Here is a 24,563-nt window from a genome sequence, read left to right as displayed (position 1 = left end):
CATAATGTTGTGCACCACAGATTGAGGGATTCACTTTGGGCCGGGAATTCGATAGTAATTAACTATTCTTTATGTAAGGCTGTTCATAATAGCGATTAGAAGTAACAACTGTGTGAGTTTAAAATTTAAGTTATAATCGAGATGTTTTATCAGTAATTCCTGTTTGGGTTAAGGAAGGAGGAAAATGATCGTTAAATAATACAGGCTCCTTTTTGCTGCTACTTTCCATCTAGCATGCATGAATGATGGGTGTAATAGATTTTTGCCTAATCTTGATTGGTAAAGCTCTGGGGATTGGATTTTTTTCAGAAACTGAAGCTTCAGTAAAAGTAGAAAGCTGCAGTTGCATATATGTTCCAGCACAGTTGAGTACGAGTAAGTCCAAGAGCAAGCACAACATAGTAAATTACTTTTTCTCCCCTTTTTTTGTTCTGTTTTGTCACTTTTTATATTGCTTTGCTTTATTGAGAAGTGTAACCTTCCTTACTTCAACCAAGAAACAGACCTAATCGAAAATCCTAAATAGCTATGCCGCCATCTTCATTGAATTAACTTCTGAAAGATGTTCCAGAGGGGTCTGCTCAGAATGTTTAGAAAACAAAGCTATAGGAAATGACTTTAAAATTGGAGCAATCTCAGTCTGAGATGGGAGAAGGCAGATAAAGTTACGTGGAAAACATTGGTGTAAGACTACATCTGGATGTACAGGGAGAAGTCCTGGGTCACAAATGGGAAATTCATAGTAGTTTGTAATAGATTGATTTCCAGTGCCCAAATTTCTGAAATGAATTTCAGTAAGATTACTGCCTTTTCTCTCTCTCTCTCTCTCTCCCTCTCTCTCCCTCTCCCTCTCTCCCTCTCTCTCTCTCCTCCCCCTTTTCTGCTCCCTTTTCCATTCACCTTCTCAACTTAACCCCTTCTTTTCATACTAAAAACTTTTTCATATACTTCGTCAGCTCAATTTATCGGAAAGATTAATGCATTTGAGCGTTAAGCTATTTCGCAAGACTCCATTCAAGCACCCAGTAACTTCAGATGTAAAAAAAGATGATATATTGGGGGCCAAATAAGTCTTTTCCAATAGCAAAACATTGCCTCAGCAAATTAGCAGCCTGTTTTGCACCATTTCTGCTTTTAATTGGCACACTGTAGAGCAGGCCGCTGATTAGCTAGGAACCCATTTTGTGCTATTAAACTGGACCAATTTCAATCTCATTTACTGAGATTGTTAGACTATCTTTAAAACATGAATACAGAAGTAAAACATTCTGAATGTGCAAATTTGAAATAAAAATAGCTGGTAAAAGGCCACTGTCCTGCAATATTAAATCTGTTTTCCTCTTTCCACAAGGTGCTGTTTAACTAGCTGGGTATTTTTGGCCTTTTCAGTTTTTATTCATGCTTAAACCATGCTTCATTGAGAAGCATTTTTATGTGATTTTTTGAGATTATTTCACCCTAGTTTCTTTCAGCCTAATATCTTAGATTGGTTAAATAGGTGAGTCACAACTCTTGCTGCTCTTGAGGATATCATCATTATCCTTCACTTCACTATTGTCATTGGCTTGGTTTATTTTTTTTTATTAGCCTGGAACAGTCACTGAGATCGTTTTAGCTAACCATAATAACAGCTCTTCTTTCCATACAATGGGCAGGACCTTGCGCATTTCCCCCAGGCATGTTTGGTGATGGGGTGGCATTTAATCAGAGAGGGTGGCAGATCTCCAAATAAGGGCCTCATCCCGCTACTATTGGTATTAACCACCCAGCAGGTCAGGGGAGCCTGTTTGCACGATGAGCAAAGATGTTAATGCTGGCTGCTAGGAGCAGATCCCTCATTCAAAGGCACTGATGGAGGGATCTGGCATGGGAAGTGGGTGGGGTCACTAAGAGCACAGCACACACCCCCCCCTTGTTGCTGACTCCCCCCACAACCTTTTCCCCCGCAACCCCCAGCCTGTGAACTTCCTCGCACCATCATTCATCTGTATTTTGGGTCCTGGGTCTTGGGTGGGTATCGTTCTGGCAGTCACTGCCTCTCTGGTGTTGATGCCATTCAATTGAGCTGTCAACATCTGATTGACCAGAAGTCTTGGCAGGCGGGGCTTCCTCCACCGGGGTCCTGATCTGGGGAAAGGCCTGTCGGTGGTCTGTCAAGTGCCTAATTGGCACGCAATACTGGTGGACCTTCTCAGAAAGAGGTAACATGGGGCTCTTGTTAGCTCTCCTGTTGGTGAGTAGGACCCCCCCCCCGTCACCAGCATAAGATTCTGTCCAATGTTAATGGTGCTTCTGTGACGTTGAAGTCGGTCATTTTCATCCACGTTAGTTGTTGATTTAGTTGTTTGTGTTGATTATTTTGAGGGAGTTAATGGTATTTCTACATCTCTTGCTTCTGTTTTATAAATCAGGGTATTATGTAATCCTTGTTACTCTAGTGATGCTGTTGGGGTGAGTGGGAAATGGTGCAGGTAGGACATATTTGGTCTCCAGCAAACTATCAATGCTTTTTTAAAAAAAAGATTCCTGCTTTGCTCAGTTTTGATAGTGTATATGTGATCCTAAATGGTTGAAGGTACACGTGATCTCTGGTATGATTCATAGGATTTATTACTCGATTGCACCTTTGGTGGTCTGTACATCGAGGAGGGTGTGCATCTGTTCTCCAGTGATTGGGGGTTGGGGTGAGGAGGGAAGGGGTGTGTTCATTCATTCTGGTCTCTGGTGGCCTTATAATGACAGTTGGCCTCCTGGTCTCTGCAGTGGCTATATGCCTAATTCACTGCCACTTTAATGGAGAATCTGCCACACTTGGTGATGGGCCTAATGCAATTTGTAGTTCATTATTCGACGTGGAGGGTATGAATTTTTTTAATAACTGAAAACTGAATTATTCAGAATACTCATTTCTAATATTGAATGGAAATGAATATTAACCGTACAGAACAGTTTCAGGAAAAGAAGTTAATTAGATTGAAAATGTATGACTCAACCAATGACCTCATAGAAACCAAGTAATAAGGTACAGAGAAATGAATAGGAAAAGAGTTGGTCTTCTAATTCCATTTTCACACTTACAAGAGAATGTTCCACAAACTTCTGAAAACTGGTCCTGGATTTTTTTTCAAATGTTACTTTCCATGATTGTTCTAAAAACATTTTAAGTGCGAATTTACATGGTTCATGATTTTCTCTGGTGCTCCTCATTGTCTGCATGAAGAATTAGCTGGCCTTTCAAAAAGGAAAATAAGGCCTTGAAGAAATGATGGCCAGTCTGGTCCTGGCTTCACTGCCCTAATTGAAATGTTTTGCATTCCTGTCGACAGAGTTCACTGCAAATCCCAAATAAAGATTGTTTCCTTTCTGGTATTGTTTCTTAATGTCTAACAAGAATCCGAATTTTAAGAAATAACACAGCAGTCAGGAACATCCTTGTATATCAGTTGCTGTAAATTAAAATGGCAAAGCCCAGTGCTTCCTGTAATTGCTTTATGTTAGGTGTAAAATAAATAGGGGAGTATGAAACACATGCTCATTAGCTCTTGAACTGGAAGCAGGTCTTGGTACTTAGCTGCACGTTCCTTCACTCATTGAACCAGCTAGGAAAAGGAAGTGAAATACATCTGGTAACTGACCTTCAACCTACGATGTAATATTTAGGTATACCAAGGGTGTCATGATTAATGGCAGTAGCAGGACAAAGTTGATCTAATGGATGGTTATTATTATTTAAATGAAGATTGAAAAATATATTGGATATTAATAGACTGCTAATTAAATCACATCATATATCATGAATGACCTTGGAATGGCTCTTTTATTGTCATGTGTTCCTATTGATTGGTTGGTTGTGGCATTTCATAATTACGCCTGGCAAATGACTTACAGTAATAGAGCAAGTAAGTATGTGTAAACTGAGAAAAACAAGCTGCATAGAAGCAGCTTGTTCGTATTATCGTCTATCTATCGGATTACTTGTCTTTAGTTGCTAATTTCTCAAATGGTTTTTATTATTATATTGATGTCAGATTAATATATTAAATGTTATTGCTGAGTGAGCTACAGTATCCCAAAACCAAATGTGTTTAATTTAAAAGTGGGTAGTTTGCTGACATTTTTGGTGGGTTAAAATAAATTATAAGTTACACTGCTGTTATATTTTTGATGTTTTATTCTTGTTAGTGCTGCTGTTTGCCTGAAAATTGAATTTTGGTGGATGTAATTAACAAAGAAAATATTTCAATTACCTAAGTGAATCAGTGTATTTTTTGCATCACGTAAGGCTAAGCATTCTCAATAGATCAGCTAGTTAAATCTGAGAGCCGTTGCTTGTCTCGCTTGTGACAACAGTATGGAGATCTACTATTCTGAAAAAAATGTTTTGCGTTTTCCACCCATTTCTCTTTTTTTAATCTTTCTCTTCTCCATGTTCTCCATCTCCACAGCAGTGTTTCGAATTACCTCTGCCAATGAATGTGGGTGGAGGTAATGTTTTTGCCCCTGTTTATTAGTCTGTTTATCTGTTTGTAAGCAATATGTCTCAAAAACCAATGGACAGATTTCAATGAAACATTGGCCCAAGGAAGAACAGATTACTTTTTAGCAAAGATACAGATCCTAACTTTTTTTTAAAGAATTCATTAACATTGGGAGATAGGATGAATTACTTTTTTTAAAGAATGTTGCAGGTTGTTTTATTGAGAATGTTGTTGATTGTCTCAGCAGCTGTGGTAGAATTTGTCACAGTTGTCAAAATGTGAGCAGAGTTTTCAGAGCATTTTGTTGGATGTGGATTAGCCTGAAGCTTCCTCAGTGAGATAGAAGCTCTTCATAAACCAATTTCTTTTTTCAGCTTTATATTTATAAAGCATGAACTGGGCAGGGAAGAGCTGTGTAATTGTAATAAGGTTGAGTTATTACAGTGTGATTTGAGGTATGCCCTCCACTGAGTGCCCTCTTCACTTATTATTTATTAGATTAGGTGGCTCATAGAGAAAGACCTGTTCTGTTCTATAAAAGTTTATGATCCTATGATCTATCACTTAGAGTTTAAGTAGCCTATATATACAATTTCAGGGTTCGTTGTGACTCTACTGAATCCTTTCAGTAGTGAACACAATTTATATCATTTAAAAGCTGCAAGATCTTCTATCACTGGGATAGATCATTTATTTGATTTAGATTTAGATTTTGATATGTGTAATTTCTGTTTCTAAATGAAGTGATAATTCCTATTGCGAAATTAAATGTGCAGTAACCTTCTATATTGATAATGGTGACGTTCCTGAAAGGGTTAACAGTTTTCTACTTTGGTAGCGATTATAGGGGTTCTGTCAGTCCTGTTTAGTGGTGACATGCGTGTTGTGGGATTGTTTCAAACTAATATAACTGAGCCATCTCACTCTGCTGCATTTTATTTTTGGAGCAAACTTTATCGATATGTTTGTTTGTAAAGGAGCTGCAAATTTTCATTATTAGTACTGGCAGTTGTGTTCTTTCAAGGGTCACCAGGCTGTGCAGGTAATTCTGATTGATTTTATTCCTCAAGAATGAGATCTAGATGCTGAGAGGATGTTTCCCCTCCTGAAGGAATCTAGAACTAGGGGGCACAGGTTAAAAGTAAGTGGCCTCCCATATAAGATGGTGATAAGGAGAAAGCTCTTCCCTCAAGAGGGTGGTTGTTATGTATTTTTCGGTTTACTATATTTACCTTGTATATCAGATTTATCTCGGAGCAATGAAAAGATCTGGTCACCACATTATAGGAAGGATGTGATTGCACTGGAAAAGGTACAGAGGATATTTACCAGGATGTTGCCTGGGCTAGAGGGCCTGGGCTATGAGGAAAGATTGAATAGGCTGGGGTTGTTTTCCTTGGAGTAGTGAATGTTGAGAAAGGACCTGATAGAGGTGTATTAGATAATCAGGGACATAGATCGGGTGGATAGTACGGCACTTTTTCCATTAGTAGAGGGGTCAATAACCAGGGGCATAAATTAAGGCTAAGAGGGGGGTTGAGGAGAAATTTTTTCACCCAGAGGGTGGTGGGAGTCTGGAACTCACTGCCTGAAAGGATGGTTGAGTCAGAAACTCTCGTAACATTTAAGAAGTATTTAGATATTCACTTGCGTTGTTATAGTCTCCAGGGCTATGGGCCAAGTGCTGGAAAATGGGATTAGGGTAGTAGATATTTGTTGACCGGCACGGACACAATGGGCCAAGTGACTTCCTTCTGTGCTGTAGACATCTGTGAGATGACACTCATTCTAAATCCAAAACAGGTTTATTCACAGTACTTTAAAATATCTCAGCATTTACACGATTTCTACACACATGTTCTCAGCCCTGAACCTTCCAGAACCTTCTTTATGATGTAAATTACTTAAGCTCTCTAGCTCCGCACACAGGTTTAAGCAATTAAGCACAGTGAACATAGATCAGTAACAGACTAACACAGTCAAACAGAGATCAATTAAACCATTGAACACTATAGTAATTTGCCTTTGGAATTCTCTACCCTAGAGAGCAGTGGAGGCTAGGTCACTAAACGTATTCAAGGCTAAATTGGACAGATTTTTGATCTACAAGGGAGCCGGGGATTATGGGTGTGGGGGGGCATGCAGGAAAGTGGACTTAAGGCTACAATCAGATAGACATGATCTTGAATGTAGGCTTGATGGGCTGAATGGCTTACTCCTTTTATTTCTTATGATCTTACATTGCATAACAGTACAGGAATCTTGGAGTTAAGGAATGCTGCGGGATAATTTATAATCTGTAATCTTTGCAATTTAGGTCAATTTTGGCTGCTGGTTCCATGATATTATTTAGCATGCACTAATAATACTCTCATCTTAGTTAATTAAAGTAGAAGTGGTGGATGGTTCTGTAAACAGTCGCATAATTTGTCCTGGCGTTTTGAGAATTTTTAAAATATCTTTAAAATATATTTTAAATATATTTAAAATATATATATTTAAAATATATATATATTTAAAATATATATATATATATATATATTTAAAATATATATATTTAAAATATATTTAAAAGTTTGAGAACTTTTTTAAAATAAAGTTTCTAGTTTTGAAACTGTCTGGTTTCAATAGTGTAGTCTGGGGGTTGGATAAGTATGCAGTTTGGTGTAGTACTTGATGTACCTTTTGAGAAAGCGAGACAGGCAAGGACACCTCCTTTAGAGACATCGATAGATTGTTTATGATCTAAGAAAGGAGTTGGCTCAACGGGTGAATACTCTTTCTTATCCTGTGTTCCCTTGTGCTTCAGTTTTCCATTATGATGGTGTGCTGTCACTTTCTGATGCAATTTTTACTGCTTTCAGACAGCTTTCACGTTATATATTTCAACACAGCATTTTTAAACATATCGAAGAGTTTCAGACATGCACAGGACTGATTGCTTTAAAAACTAGTGGTTTCCAAATTGCTCTTTGTTTTTTCACAAGTTTAATGATATACAATGAAACTGGGAAAGCAATAAATGAATGACCAACTGCAATGAGTTCATCATCATTACTATGAATATCCAGAAATGTTGATGTGACATTTTTTGCTACAACAGATCATGATCTACATTTTTTTTTGCTTTGAAGGTTTACTCTCCAAAATGTCATAACCTATAACTCCTCATTATACATGTCGACTAGCCTGTTGTGTATTTCAAGTTGTTTCTGTTCCTTATTTCCAGCACCTGCAGTTTTCGCTTTTTTGGTTTACTTTGCATTTTTTCAGCTGTCTGGTTAAAAAATATTTATGCTGGATCTAGCATGAGAACCTAAGAAATTTTACAGTTTCCAAGAAGGGTAAAACTGTACACATCCAGCATCTATCAAGTGACCTCACCTCAGTGCAAGTGTTTTGAAGCTGTGCTTGTGCTTCCTTTGAGTCATCAGGTGGTTGTGAAAGGAAATATATAAATGCAATTCATTTTTGTCTTCCAGATTTGAAACGTGATAGTGTTTCTTTTCTGGCTGCAGGAAACTCTCGGAGGAGACTGATGTGCTCTGTGTGCAATAAGAAGTGTTCTTCGGCTGCAACCCTACAGGAGCATCGAAAGGTCAGGCAGACAAGCGACCCCCTTCTAGTCCTTGCAGCATGCCGTGCTTGTGTTAGATCACTAACGTGGGCTGTTTACTGGGGCTTAGCTGTCAGGTACTTCTATTGGATGAATTAGCCTCGGAGTCAATTCCAACATAAAATGTTTGAATATGAGTTCAGTTAGTTAATCCTTTCACTGATAGCTCAGCATAAGAGTGATGTAAATGTAAAGATTGACACGTTGCCTTTTTGGCTTTCATTCTTGTGCATTGCACCTTAACCGTTTAGATCAATTTACTTGTTAACTGACTTTTATTTTAGAAACATTATTATGGAGAAATGAACATAATGTCGTTTTCAAATCGATAAGCTGAGCTATAGTGGGGGTTATTGAAGAGATCAGTAAAGGTCAAAGCCATTGACCTTTCAATCCAGTTTTCATTTAGCAATGCAAACAGTCCATTTTGACCGTGGTTCAGATATAGTTCATTTTTACATAATTTTTCAATCTTTGCTAAGCATTGTGTTGACTGTCGAGATCTGGAGTCGTTCCCTACCTTGAACTACCTCGACTGTGGGACATACACATACAAAATAATTGGTAATATTGGCAAAACAATTTTGAATTAAGATTACATGCCTGTCAGCCAATCAGATTTCACAATTTTAAAACTCGTATGATTTAATGATGAAAAGTGAACTGTTGACCATGTGCATCAGACAAAATTAGATACACTGGCTCTGCAAGTATAATGTGCTTCTGCAGGTTTTGAAATCGAGATGGTAAAAAGCACTTTATGTTGCAAGACATACCATGGCTATTTATAATATTGAGATGAAATGTCTTCTTCCATTCAGTTATAATGATCCCTTGCATCACTCACTATTTTTGCATATAACGTGGAATATATAGGATGAGAGCAGTGACCTGAGAACGTAGCAGCATGTCCATTGGAAGCCATGGAACTTTATGAATTTTAGTAGTTTATACTGGAAATTGAGAGAACAAGTTTTATAAAAGAGGGAGAGTGAATGATGCTGCTTATAAATATTGCATATAAAGCTTTGGTCAATGTCATGTGATCTCCATATCTCCAGAGATATACATGATCTACGTTTTATGGATGACTGTAGTGTCCTTGCCCACTCTGTACCTGATCTGTCAGCCACCCTCAATCTCTTCAATTCTGCATTCAAGAGATTAGTCTGTCCTCGAATGTTGCCAAAAGAAAATTCATATCAACCCACACTTGGCCAGCCACCTCCCATATATGTCATGTGATTCTTGCTATTGTATGAACCTTTAGTCAATCGTTGAAGTGTACAGTACAGAAGGAGTCCACTTGGCCCACTGTGCCTGTACAGGCTCTGTGTAAGAGCCTTCTAGCTAGGCCCCTTTCTTCCCCACACCCAGGCAATTTGCTTCCCTTCAAGTATTTATCCAATTCTCTTTTCAAAATTGCAATTGATTCTATTGGCATGACCCTGTCAGTCAGTGCATTTCAAATCATAATAACTTTTTAAAAAAAAAGTCTCTTCCTTTCACCTCTGGCTCTTTTGCCATTTACCTTAGGCCTGTATCCTCTGATTACTGATCCTTCAGCCAGTGAAAATAGTTTCACCTTATTTACTGTAAATCATCGGTTGTCCCTCAAGGATGGCACTTCCTCAGAGTCACGAGTTTGGCTATTTTTGTGACTGAACAGGCCAATTCTTGACCTGCAGACTTTGGGCATATGGGGCAAGACATCTTATGAGGTAGTGGGACCTGGAATGCAGGATTTGCTTCCGTTTTTTTCTCTTCTCTGCCATTACTCTGCCTTATCATTAAGATATTGCATCACACTCGAGTCACAACTTGATGGACAAGTTGTTGCTATTCTGAATGATTAGTAGCAAGCTCCTCTCAGTCAGTAATGTCAATGCCGCAATGAGCTCCAGAGTGTCTTTGAAGTATTTTCTTTGTCTTCCCCTAGAATGTAGGCCATTTGAGGATTGAGAGTACAGGACCTGGCAGGAAGACTGTTTTCAGCCATACAGACTTGGTGGCCAGTCCGTTGAAACTGATTTTGCAGGGCTTTTGCCTGAATGCATGTGGTCCCGGTTTCGGGAAGTACTCGAACATTTGTTTGATGGCCTTCTCATTGAATCCAATGGGTGTGGTGGAGGCATTGCTGTTGGAATTTCTCTAGCACTCTTATGTGTTACTGATACACAGTCCAGGTCTCACTGCAATACAGGAGTGTGGTCACGACACTGCTCTACACACTAGCACTTTTGTAGACTTGTGCAGGTCTTTGTTGTCAAACATTCGCTGCCATAGTTTATAGAAGACTAAACTGGGGTAGCTGATCTGGTGTTGGATCCCCTTCTCAGTTGTGGCCTTTTGAGAGAAGTAGCTGCAAAGTTATGTGGGTGCTCAACATATTCCAGAATCTCTCCTTCAACATATATGGGAGGTGGAATATTTGGCTGGCCAAGTGTGGGTTGATATGAGTTTTTTGGCAACATTCGAGGACAGACTAAGCCTCTTGAATGCAGAATCGAAGAGATCAAGAGTGGCTGAAAGATATGGTACAGAGTGGGTAAGGACACTACAGCCATCCACAAAATGTAGATCATGTATATCTATGGAGATCAGTTTATTTTTTGCATGGAGGCAACCAAGGTTAATGAGTTCTCCATCTAGACAATATTTAATGCTGACACCAGAGGGCAGTTAATCTTTGAGGTGAATAGCCACTGTCTGGTAGTATGGGGGCTATCATGCAGCCTTACTTGACACCTGTCCAGATTTTAAAGACATCTGTTTCAGGCCTCCCACTCAAGTCAGTTGCAGTCATATTGTCATGAAGCAATTGCAGGATTGTTATGAAGTTTCCTGGATATCCAAATCTTTGGAATACAATCCACAGAATCAAATGCTTTGGTCAGGTGAAAGCATACAATGAACAGTTCCTAGGGTTGTTCTCGATGTTTTAGTTGGATTTCTCAGTTGACAAAAATGATGATGGAGGTTGTTTTGGAAGGTCTAAAGGCACACTGTCTGAGAGGATTTCTTCAACCACAGGAAGTAGTATTCAGCAGAATGCCTGTCAGGATTTTCCCTGACATGGTCAAGAGGGAAATATTTCAATAATTTTTAGAGTATGCTTCATCTCCGTCTTCAAAATTGTTACAATTGTCGCATTCCTGAAGTTTGGGGGTGGGGGGGAAGAGTTCTTTTCCCTCCCAAATCCATAGGATGGATGAGTGCTTGGAGTTTTAATGTGAACAGAAGTCCGCCAACTTTGAAAACCTCAGCTGGAATATCATTGAGGCCACAGGCTTTGTTGCTTTCCACCCATTTGATTGCCTGTTGCAACTCTTCCATTGATGGTGCTCCACCCCTGGATTCTACCACAGGGCACTGGGAGATAACCCGGAGGATATTGGCTGCCACTATGAATTTACCATTGAGTTGTTCAGAATGTTCTTTCCAGTGTTGACCCTTCATGAGCAACTCTATTAACCGTTTCTGCTCTGAGGGGAATAATCCCAACTTCTCTCATCTCTGCACGTGGCTGATGTCCCTCAACTATGGAAACTGTGACAGTACCAAGGCCGATAATCCAGTGCCGTACTGAGGGAGTGCTTCAATTTGGAGGTACCATCTTTCGGATGAGACCCCTCAGCTGGGCATAAAATATTCCATGTCACTATTTTGAAGAGGAGCTTGTGAGTTATACCCAGTGCTCTGGCCAATATTTAACCCTCAATCAACATAACAAAAAACAGATTATCTGCTCATTACCACGTTGTTGTTTTTGAGAGCTTGCTGTGCGCAAATTGGCTGCGGTGTTCCTACATTTCAGCTGAAACTACACTTCAGGAGTGCTTCATTGGCTGTGAAGTGCTTTAAGATGCTCAGTAGTCATGAAAGGAACTCTTAATTCTAATAAATCTTCTTTCCACCCTTTTCTGAAGGCCTTGACGTCCTTCCTAAACATAAAGCCCAGAATTGGACACAATACTCTAGCTGAAGCCTAACCAGTGATTTTTAAAAGTTTAGAATAACTTTACTTGATACAACAATTATAAAGTCAAAGCTCCCATATACTCTTTTAACAACCTTATCTATTTCTCCGGCCATCTTCGAAGATTTCTATTCACTAACCCCAAGTTTCCCTGTTGCTGCAGTCCTTGTAAATCAGGTCAATATAATTAATAATGTGCTGATCACTGGTGCATGCGAAAAACAGTGTGGCCAGAATTTTCCCATTGGCGATTTGGGGGCGGGACTCGCTCGCCGACGGGAAATTGACCCGGGATGATGTCGGGAGGAACCCCCGACGTCATCCTGGTCCCTTTAAATTTTCAGCAAGGCAGGCGGACAGTGAAATTAGCTGTCCGCCTGCCGACCTGTCAATGGTCAATTGAGGCCGTTGACGGGGTACTTAAAATCATTAAAGGCCCTGCCCGTCCAACCTTAAGGCTGGCGGGCAGGCCAGGAGCCCCAGCGGGCTTCTGATAATACATGAAACCTCATCCACTGTTGGGATGAGGTTTCATGTTCCTTTTTAAAAACTTTAATAAATGTAATATATTTGTCAACATGTCCCATCTCGTGAGACATTGTCACATGAGGAGGACATGTTAATAATATTTTTATTTTTCTATTTTTAATGTTTTTTACACTGTCACTAATCTCCCTGAGACAGCACTCAGCCTCAAGGAGCAGTGTGCTCTTTCGCGCGCATGCGCAAAAGAGCGCATTTTGACAGCTGGGGATTCCCTCCCCCCCTGCACAGGAAGTGCATAGCGCTTCCCGTTGGGCAGGCCGCTGGGCGGGCCTTAATTGGCTCGCCCACTCAAAATGGCAGCGGGCCCTGTTTCGGCGGTGGGGGTCAGCTGTCCACTCGCCGCCGAGCCGGTGGGGCCCACTCGCCCACCAAGGGCAAAATTCTGCCCTATGTGCACAAACTGGCCTAATCTCAGACCTTTGCCAGGGAGAGGGATGGAGTTTAGTCTTCTGCAAAAGTCAAGCTTGAAGTATTCACAACTTCCTTCAGCCAGAAGTGCCAAATAGATGATCCATTTTTGCCTCTCCCTGAGGTCTCCAGCATCACAGATGTCAGTACAATTCGATTTGTTGTAGTGATATCAAAAAATGGTTGAAGGCACTGAATAATACTGAAGACTTGTGCTCCAGAACTTGCTGTTCCCCTAGCCAAGCTGTTCCAGTACAGCCACACCACCAGCATCTATCTGACAATCTGGAAAATTGTCCAGATGTATCCTGTGCACAAAAAACATGACAAATCCAATCCAACCAATTACTGCCCGATCAACCTACTCTTGATCGTCAGCAAAGTGATGAAAGGTGTTGCAGACAGTGCCATCAAGCAGCGCTTGCACACCAATAACCTGCTCACTAATACTAAGTTTGGGTTCCGTCACAAGCCAAGTTTTTTTTTATTCGTTTGTGGGACTTGGGAATCGCTGGCTAGGCCAGCATTTATTGCCCACCCATAATTGCCCTTATTCAGATGGCATTTTTAAGAGTCAACCACATTTCTGTAGGTCTGGAGTGCCAGACCAGGTGAGGACATTAGTGAACCAGATGGGTTTTTTATAACAATTGACAATGGTTTCATTGTCATCATTAGACTTTTAATTTCAGATATTTATTGAATTCAGATTCTACCATCTGCTGTGGTGGTATTCGAACCCTGGTCCCCAGAACATTACCCTGGGTCTCTGGATTACCAGTCCAGTGATAATAACACTACGCCACTGCCTCCCCCATAAGTATGGACAAAAGAGCTGAATTCCAAAGGTGAGGTGGGAATGACAGCCTTGGTTCAAACATGGTCAAAAGAGCTGAATTCCAGAAGTGAGGTGAGAGTGACTACCCTTGACATAAAGGCAGCATTTAACTGTGTGGCATCAAGAAACCCGAATAAAATAGAAGTCAATGGGAATCGGGGGGAAAACTCTCTGCTGTTTGGAGTCATACTTAGCACAAAGGAAGATGGTTGTGGTTATTGGAGGTCAGTCATCTCAGTTCCAGAACATCATTGCAGGAGTTTCTCAGGGTAATGCCCTCGGCCAAACCATCTTCAGCTGCTTCATCAATGACCTTCCTGCCATTATAAGTTCAGAAATGGGAATGTTCCTCATGATTGCACAGTGTTCAGTACTATTGGCAAGTCCTCAGATACTGAAGCGGTCCATGTCAATATGCAGCAAGACCTGGACAACACTCAGGCTTGGGCTGATAAGTGGCAAGTAACATTCACACAATTGTTGGACAGTGACCATCTCCAACACGAGAGAATCTAACCATCTCCCCTTGACATTCAATGGCATTATCATTGCTGAATCCCCCATTATCAACATCCTAGGGCTTACATTCTGTCCGTGACACAATGGTATGTTCTATCTTACCGCTCATATTGGTATGTTTTGTATGGAAAGAGGTGTGTCTTTTCTTACCCTTGGAGTGTATATTACAATTAGATGATTCCGCAGCAAGCTTATGTGAATTTTAAACTAAAGAATGCTATTTATTCCCACACATTTACCATTTACCAAACATCAGACACATTTGTTCTCACACACTCACTTGCACATGTAAATATTAGATACAGATAAAGGTCATGCACTTTTACAGATTACGGGTTTCTCAGTCTGTGGTTTACAATCCTCGATATGCTACATGGCAGGCTGTAGTTTCTTTGATGGTTTTGATGCTTTAAAGTTGAAGGGAGGGTCTTGTAAAGTGAAATGTTCACAGGTTGAGAGATTTCTTGTAGTTGAATAGCTTGGATGTTAATTTTAGGCTGGAACAGTTTAGTGGGGAGGAATCCTTCTCTCTGTTGGGATCTTCTGCTTTCAAGGTATTGCTGTTAATTACCTTGGTTGCTTGATGACATACAGCTAGTTCGTAGTCTAGCTTTCTGACAAACTGACAACTAACTTCAAAACAGCTCTTAGCTGATTTTTAAAAGCAGACAAAAACATGGCTGTCCCCTTGTGGGGCCATCTGAGGATGTCCCCATGTGGCTTTTCACGAATTCAAGTCCTTTTACAAGTAAGGGATGGTGTTTATGTTGATTTTACATCCTGTGTTGTGGGTTAACACCTCAGATGTTCACTCAGTCTAGTTTGGATAGGAAAACAGTCATGATACCGTGGGATGGTGCTAGGTGCCATTTACTTCCGTCTGCCACCAATTAAGTTTTGATCTTCGCTTTTGTTCAGTATTCAACAGAAAGTCAGGCAGCCTGAAAGTTCCATAGTCCTTTTGTGTTGGCCCATCCTTAAACAAAGAGATGTGTGAATTCTGCAAATGGCTGTGATTTGTAGCAGCCATTTTAATGGCTTGTTTGTGTCCAGTTTTTAAAAGCATTGACTGAAAATTCACAATTCATTGGGCATATCAATTCACTAGAAACTGAACTAGACCAGCCATATAAATACTGTGAAGAGCAGGTCAGTAGCTGGGATTTCTGCAGCGAGTAACACACCTACTAACTCCCCAAAGCCTGTTCACCATTTACAAGGCACAAGTCAGGAGTGTGATACCCTCCAATGCTCTCCAATTGCCTGGATGAGTGCAGCTCCAACAGCTCCAAAGCAGTTTGACACATTCCAGGACAAAGCAACCAGCTTGACAACAGTGTGTACCATACACAAGATGCACTGCAGCAACTCACCAAGGCTCCTTCAGCAGTACCTTCCAAGCCCACAACTTCCACTACCTAGAAGGAAAAGGGCAGTAGATGCATGGGAGCACCACCAACTGCATGTTCCCCTCCAAGCCATGCACCATCCTGACTTGGAACTATATCGCCGTTCCTCCACTGTCGCTGGGTCAAAATCCTGGAATTCCCTTCCTAACAGCTCTGTGGGTGTACCTGCACCAGATGGACTGCAGTAGTTCAAGAAGGCTGCTCACTACCACCTTTTTGTGTAATTAGGCAATAAATGCTGGACTTGCCAGTGACATTCGCATCCATGAAAGAATTATAAAAACATAGCAGCTATGGAATGGAGTTTGGAGTGGGGACTGGAAACTATGGCTTCATTCTCCCCAATATTGGAGGAAATTTCTGCTTATCCAGTACTAGATGTTGGATAAGTAGTCTGATAATTTAGCAACAGTGGAGGAGTTGAGAGAGCTGGTGGTGATGTAGTGCTGGGTGTAATATTCCGACATGTGAAAACAGTGCTACGTCTTTAGATAATTTTGCTGAGGGCAGCATGTAGATGAGAAATAGGAGGAGGGCCAAGGATAAATTCTTGGCGGACACCAAAGGTAACAGTGAGACCAGGAAGAGAAGCTAGTGCAGCCAATTCTCTGGTTACAATTAGATAAGAATGGAACCAGGTGATAGCAGTGCCACCCAGCTGGATGAAATGTAGAGAGGCATTGGAAGAGGATGGTGTCGACCATGCCAAAGGCTGCAGACAGGTCACGAAGCTTGAGGCGGAAAGTTTACATTTGTCACAGTCACATAAGATGTCATTTGTGACTTTGATAAGAGCTGTTTCAGCACTGTGGCAGAGGTGGAAGCCTGATTGGAGAGATTCCAACATGGAGCTCTGGGAAGATGGGAATTGATTTGTGAGGTGACAACATGTTCAAGGACTTTGGAGAGGAAAGAGAGATGGACTTTGCAAAGGCAGCGGGGTTAAGGGTTGTTTTTTGAGGTGACGGGAGATTTAAAGGAGAGGGACAATACCTGAAGAGAGAGATCCATTTACAATATGGCAAACATGGGGGCTAGGAGCATTAGTTTAGTTTAGTGGGAATAAGATGGAGGGAACAGGAGTTGAGTCTCAAGAACAAGATGAGCTCACGAAAGGCATGAGGGGAGATAGGTGAGAAACTAGAGAAATTTGAGAGTTGAGGCTATGGCAGGGGGTAGCATTTAAAGAAGTTTGACCCTTCTAGTGGAAGGGGGTGACAAGACAGAGGCAGCTGATTGGATTATCTTGATCTCACAAGAAATCCATGAGCTCCTTGCATTTTTTGGAGGTAAGGCTGGAGGGGACGGGACGAGGGTTTAAGAAGATCACTTGCAATGTTTAATCTAATCCAGGATTGTCTTTTTAAAAAATATTCTGACTGTGGTTTATTTTGTATGGAATGGCTCACACATCATCCATGGCATATACCAATGTGTTATGTCATTCCGTGCAGTAGCGTAGGGACATGTGCTCACAATGCTTCATGTAGTTATTAATTTAGGGCAAAGTTACCTCTCCTGTCTGTTCCATTTAATGCTGCACTCTGGGGCTGTTGTTTGCAAGATATCACCAGGCCTTCGGAAGCCCTGTCTCATCTGAATTCCTCCCAAAGTAGAACCACACCCCCTCAAACTACTGTACCCAGAAGGTAAAAGCAAAATACTGCTGATGCTGGAGATCTGAAATAAAACTTGAAAAATGCTAGAAAAAAACAGCAGGTTGGCAGCATCTGTGGAGAGAGAAACAACGTTAACGTTTCGAGCTCTATATGAAGGGCCTCTGAAGGAATCATATCGGACTGGAAACGTTAACTCTGTTTCTGTCTCCACAGATGCTGCCAGACCTACTGAGTTTATCCAGCGCTTTCTGTTTTATTCGTACCCTAAAGGTGGTTGTATGCAGTTTCAATCTCTTGCCATGTGTCACTGCCAAGCACTTTGATTTTCAGCCAGCAGCCAGGTTGGTATAGGTAAATGAACTAGGTGCATTCCAGGTGAAGCAAAGCCTCTCATTGAAATTGCTTTACTTTTTGAGCTTAGCTTTACCAATTAGAAACACAATTAAAATTTTGAAACTTGCCAGTACAGCCACCATTTCTCTATTAAGTTCCAGGCTGGGAGAGTTTGTGACAGGCAAGTTACAACATCTTTAACATTAACAGCTCCTATCACAGCACCATCTATAAGTATATCTGATACAACCAGCAGTATAATGGGCCTGCACAGGGGTAGGGTGACCATGAAAGTTTTAAATGGAGAGCATGGCCCATGTACTGAATTTAATATAATAATATATGGATATATAATATGGTATTCTATTCAACCATTTAAGAAAATGTTTTTGAAATATAATGAACACAGTATAGAAATATCACTATACCTTGCTATTGAGAAAATGTCAGTTTTACAAATAGAAATGACAGATTTTGAAAGATGAATTAAAATCACAGTAATGTTTTCCTAAAGCCAAATGCTCTATTATGGATGTTAATTTCAAATATGCTTTAGAAAGTCACTCTGGAGCATCCAAGATTTAAAGCAAGTTGTTTAAAAGCTTCATTTTTGAAATCACAAAGTTTTAAATAAGCAACTGCAAAAAATCCACAACTTCTATGAGCTGATTGAGATTGGGATCTTCACTAAACCGGTGCAGAAAGCAACAAAGAACCTGAAATTACAATCATCTGACACCAAAAGCAACTGAATATCTAACAAATGTCAGTTTTACAATAACTGGCTGTATGCATGTGATCTGAAGTAATTTAATGAACAAATGAACTGATGGATCCACATAAAGGACCTTCGTATGGAGATGGAATATTATAGGTATTTGTAATCCGCTTCAAATAATACCAGACAGTCCTTCAAATCTATTAACTTTCTCCAGTCACCATGGGATAGGAGTTATATTGACTTTATATTCATTTATGTAGAGTAAATGCGGGTAGTCCACAATATAAATTGATATTGCATGGCTTATTGCATATTCTGTGCCACAGAAAGACTTATACACATAAATGGTTATTGTTGTTTAAATTAGCACTGCACCTAGCAGAATCATGTGGAGTTAGTGAACCCGTGCCTGGGATGTCTAAGCAGTTAAATTACTGCTGCACTTAAGCCAGGCAGTTCAAGGCTGATAAAATATCCTTTCTAAATATCCATTGTTTGAAGATAGTAGAATATTAATTTAAACTAAAACAAGTATATGGTTGACAGCAAGATATATCATTTCAAGTTAATAATAAATTGAAGATAGTAATCCTTGAGAATGACGTATGTGATTTATGAATATCTAAACACAGAGATTGAACTACTGCCTCAAAGTCAGCTATTTAATATCATATAAATGTTTTTTTATTTTATTATTGTTAAATAACAAAGGCAAAGAAGAACAGAGATAATAGTGGCCTAGGAGTTGAAAGGAGATGGCATCATGTATTATATTAGAGTACTATAGTACTAGCAACTTTTGTTCCAAGTAAATGGGGTTTTGCACTATTGGAAAGTGTATGGAAATGTGGATAATATAGCTTATTATTTAATTGATTTGTGATATTATAGCACTGCTACCCGTGCATTCATTTATTTTGTGTTGACTAGGGTGAGTAATATTCATATTGAGCAATGGAACATTTCCATTTTGGGCATCTATTGCCATTCAGCGAATTTCAAAATCAGATATGTTATGGTTAGATGTAGAATGAAATTCCATTTGCTCTGCCCAACATTAAGCTTCATCTTCATTTTTTCCCTCATTTTTCACACAAATCATTCTCCGGGGCAAATTACCAATTGGTGCTTTTTGCACAGTGGGAGCATGCATGAAGAACTGGTTAAAGGCTCGCTAAATGCATTTCATGTAGAACCATGAGAGCCAGCAGGAAGAGCAGACATTCATCCCATCGGTTTAAATTGCATTTGAATCCAGGCTTTGGAGCTGAAAAGCCAGTGTCTAACCTGTATACTACACAAACCCCTACCATTTCATATTCAGTGATAACCATGGAGTGGTGCCTGAGCTATTTTTGCTACTCAGCAAATTATTAGAGGAAGTCTAATATTTGAGCCAAATTTTCCATACTAGTAGCTTTGAAACTGTGCACTAAAAACAACCCATGCAGGACAATAGTGTGATTTGATTAAATCATTTGCATCCTGAGGGTAATAATCAGATTTACTACTTTACAAACAATTAGAGTGAACACAAGCTCACTAATATTGAGTAAAACAATTTTATGGTTCCAACATGTAAAATTTGCTTTGAAGAGAGCAGTTGTTACCTCAACATTTCAGGATAGGATACTCTGCCCATCATCTGGAGGAATAACTGGAACAGGTGAAAGACTGCAACAGTGGAAGATGGAAATATGGGCATGATATTATTGCTGATTGTTCAGGCTATCATGTTTGTAATAGGTCAATACACATTAACATTCTTGCCGCTGGTTGGTTGACTGTATAGAACGGATAACAGCTCTATTTTTTGAGTAAGAATAGCCAGATGTCACTGAGAATGCCGCTGTCTTGAGGATGGTGTGATGTTGGTAAATCTCCATGGGTTTCCAGACGCATTTTATATACTAATGTGTGATGGATGAAATAAGCTGAGAGTTGGACCATTGAATATGGTGGTTATTAAGTTGAGCATGTTTGATGATAGATGACTTGTCCCATTCCCTGTGTTTGGAGCAGGTTTGATGTTCCTTAAGTTTAATGTGCAGGTTGCGGCCTGTTTCTTCAATGTAGATGAGCCCGTATTCGCAGGGTATGCTGTAAATTCCTTGTTTATTGTGAAATGGTTTCTTGTCTTTGTGGGTATGAAGGGTGGAATGGAGCTTCTTAGATGATTTTTGCTGGGCTTCTGTTTCTGCTGTCTTGAGTATAGGTTGTAATCTGTGCAGGGTGGAACTGATGTACGAGAGGCTGACTCTTGTCTTAGTGGAAGCAGTTGTTATGGAATGAGTAACAGGTGGGCAGGTGTTAATCTAGTGTGAAGAGAATCCATTGAGTTGAAGTGTAGACTTAATATGGTGAAGCTCATGTTGTAGATGTTTCTTGTCACTGATGGAGTAGGTTCTTCTAATGAGGGTGCTGGAAACCAATTGGAGGGTGGAGGGATAATGGAAAGATTGGTAATTCATATATCTGTCAGTGTGAGTGGGCTCATGATAGACTTGATGTATTAGTATACCACTGTGAGATTTGGTGATGAAAACATCAAGAAATGGCATGGAAAGTTGTTGCTCTATCTCCATTGTAAAATTAATACTCAAATGCTGATTGTTAAGATGTTGTAGAAAACTATGAAATTCTTTCCTATCATGTTGCCACATGACAAAAGTGTCATGTGAAAGAAGCCAGAAGACTAGCTGATTGAAGTGCTGCTTGTTCAAGTAATTCCATAAAGATGCTAATGACAATTGGCGACAGTGGAGACCCCGTTCCCCCCCCGCCCCCCCTCATAACAGCACCATTTGTTCGTCTGAAATATGAACCTTGCCGTCGGAATGATGTTGAGTTCAGGCGCATCAATAGAAGATTGAAAATTTAATCAGGTGACAATGCAGTTCTGTTGGATAAGCTGTTGTCTTCCTCCAAATGTTATCTGATGATAAGATAAGCTTCTGGGATGGGTACATTGGGAGATCGCAGGGAGGAGATTATGGGTTAGCCTTAGATTACTGGATGGCTGAAGTGCCAATTATGCCAGATAGGCATTGGATTTTCCTTTTTTAAGAATTGTTATGACCAAGTGAGAAGGAATGAATTGGCTCCCCTCTATTCAACATCTTCGGTTGGTCACAACAAAGGTTTGTTTCTTTTTCACAAGGATATGCCTTTTCCAAATCAGAATGTATTTGCCTATTTAAACTGTGAGGCGGTGGCAGAGGTGGTCAGTGCCAAGAAAAGGTCGGCCATCCAGTGCAGAAAACGAATAAATGATGTTATCTGTGCTGCCAGGGTAAGGCAACCATCTCATCAATCTCAATTCACCCACTCACAAGGCCATCGCACCTTCACAGGCATCTCACTCTCTGCCAGCTCAAGGGACAGCACCTACCCCTCTCTCTTGCTCTCTCGGTCTCTTGCTCTCTCTCGCTCTCTCGCGCTCGCGCTCTCTCGCACTCTCTCTCCCAATTTCACATCTCCATCTGGCTTCAGCACTCACCATCTTGAGGCCACTTGCACAGATGAGCATGTACCACCCTCCCCAACACAAACCCTGGGATACCCCCTTCCCTATTTCAGCCCTCTCCCTGCAGCCTCTTCCCTTGCTTAAGGCCACTTCTTTCCCTTCCCCAAGCAAGCCCTAGCCCTGCAGCTGTTGAAAAGCCATCCCCACCTTATGGCTGGCCTGGCAGGTAGAGACCTGCCGTTAGCCCCCCCAAAAATGACGTGGTGCTGCATGCGAGCAAGGTAGGCAAACAAAGATTGAAGTCCCAAATGAAGTGCAGCTTGCCAGGTGCACGTGGCTTGTGTACAGTTGTGAAACATGTCAGCATGATTGCCTGGATGATCCAGCATGGGGGATGATTCTGATGAGCAGGGCTTATAATGAAGTGCTAAACTATTGAAATTAGGTTCCCAACATGCGGTGGCAGGAAATGCAGCCTGTTATTGATGGGTGGAGTGGACGATGGCAAACTGGTTTCACGATGGCGTAAAACTGATTTTTGACCTTCTCGCCATATTGTCTGCTCACGCCCGCTGCCAATGGAACCGGATAATTCCGCCCATTGTGTATTTTCAAGAGGTTTTGGAGTGTGTGTCTGTGGCAGCCATTGTTTCATTATCTAGTACTTTACATTTTTAATGTCTGTTCCTTATAGTTTCAATGGGTGTCTGGCTTATAGGAAATGTCTCTCCCTTCACACTTCCTGAGGGTTATTTATTTGTTTCTCATTTTCACCTTGTAATCTGGCCTTGCATTTTTAAGCAGTTTGCTCTATCTCAGTTCAAACTGCAAATTTTCCATTCAGCTGAAAGTAGAAAAATCATATTTTCAAAAAAATAAAGGGACAATAGCCTCCTGACAGAATTTAAATCTTGCCTTTCTCCTGCTTGTCGTGGGAGGTTAGAATTCCCCTCATGGTTTTGCTAACATCCAAACTTATTTGCATTGTCATTTCATTTCATGAATAGAATAGATAAAAAAGGCAATGCAAAGGGTTGCAGCATTTTAAAATTGATGTCGCAACAGATTCAGGCAGTAACCATTACTTACCAGTAGCTTATTAAAAATACAACTTATTATCTACAGCACCTGAGATGTGAGTCTATTACTACTCGGGGAAAATGCAGTCAATGGCCAACATATTCCTGTACATAGACAACTTCTGCCCTGTAGCAAGACTTTGGTCTTGGCATTTTCAATTGAGGTCAATTCTCATTTTGGTGCTGAGAGGATGTCGTATGATTTCATGTTCTTTGTGGATGAAAGGCTTAATTTACTTGATAAGATGCTGTTTTCCATTTATGTGCCATACAAATGCAGCAATCCCAAAATGCATCATACCTACCAAGTCTTTATGTCCAGTTTTTCTGCCACAGGCCATTGGACATACAGAGACCTTGACAATTAGTCGAGCTCTACACTTGTGCCTAGCAATACAGTTGGAGTGTGGGAAGGAGGGACATGAGGGAGGGGGAGGGGTTAATTGTTCATGTAACGTTATTAACCTTCAACGTAAATTATATTATAAAGTACCAGACATTACCAATAGGATACTGCAATAATTTATAAGTAGATATGCTCAACAAGTAATTACCACATTTCTCCAGCTGTGCTCTCCCTTACCTTGTATTTTACCTGCACTTGTTGCATATCTCCAGTAGAGGAAGATAGTGAGCAGAACCTTGACAACTCCTGGGCAAAACTGCAGGTTGTCAGTCAGAAGACACTGGTCCATTTGACTGTCAATATGTTTCCCAATGTGTAAAGGTCCTCCATACAGTAGAGACCATGTGTAATAGGAGATTTACTTTTCGATCAATGTTCTTTTTTGCTGGGACTTGAACCTGCTGGGACAATGCGCAGAGAGTTTCACCACAGCTCCTGCATTAGATGAAAAGAAAGTTATTACTGTTTCATGAACCACCGTGGTAATTTAGATATTATAGAGTGTGATGTGCCAATAAAATCATGTCGTGAAAGCATTGTTTGTGTAACTTGGTCTGCAATAGATAGCTTAGGTTAAGCTATTTAATTTAAAACTGAACCTTTATTCAAAACTTTCCTTTTTACTGTGCAAAACTTTTGACATCCAAATTGTCACATTCTTCATAGGATATCTTTGAGAAACAATGTGCAGGGTTTTGTTGGTAAAGCACTCTTTTCCTGTGGTAATCCACAACACTGTATTTTTAATTGAAGCCAGTCAAACAGGTAATGGTGCATTTGAGAACTGCAGAATGCAAACCATCAGCCTGATTTACCCTGATACGTTTGTGAAGTTCAGTCTGTCAGATGTCCCATAAGCATTTTTGTAAGCATTCTCCTAAGATCTTTCAGTGAAACTTAAGGACTTAAAACAGACTTGAGCTTAATTGTTACTGTTCAATCACAATGTATTACTGTGCAGTTATTACAAGAAATGTTCCAAATAATGAAAATCCAGATGATGGTATTAAACATTAATCTGGTCTTGGAATTTTGGGCCACCATAAAGGCCCACAAATGAACCATTTTAAATGAGTGATCACAAATCTGCCATGTAGGCAAGCTCATTTTCTTTTGTTTGTGGACTAGTGAAAGTAAATTCTTATA

At 40.3% G+C, this 24,563-nt stretch overlaps 1 protein-coding gene across 5 annotated transcripts in view; it reads left to right on the top strand.

Moving 5' to 3' along the window:
• Positions 1–24,563, top strand: part of prdm5 (PR domain containing 5) — a 368,385-nt gene that overhangs the window by 97,824 nt on the left and 245,998 nt on the right. For all 5 annotated transcript variants that reach the window (XM_078543358.1, XM_078543346.1, XM_078543337.1 and 2 more), the window contains one exon: positions 7,997–8,076. In XM_078543358.1, coding sequence (XP_078399484.1) covers positions 7,997–8,076 — 80 coding nt within the window. The remainder of the gene's footprint in view (positions 1–7,996; positions 8,077–24,563) is intronic.

The sequence above is a fragment of the Cetorhinus maximus genome, chromosome 1, assembly GCF_964194155.1.
Source record: "Cetorhinus maximus chromosome 1, sCetMax3.hap1.1, whole genome shotgun sequence".
NCBI classification, from domain to species: domain Eukaryota; kingdom Metazoa; phylum Chordata; class Chondrichthyes; order Lamniformes; family Cetorhinidae; genus Cetorhinus; species Cetorhinus maximus.
This window is presented reverse-complemented; position numbering and strand designations above follow the sequence as displayed.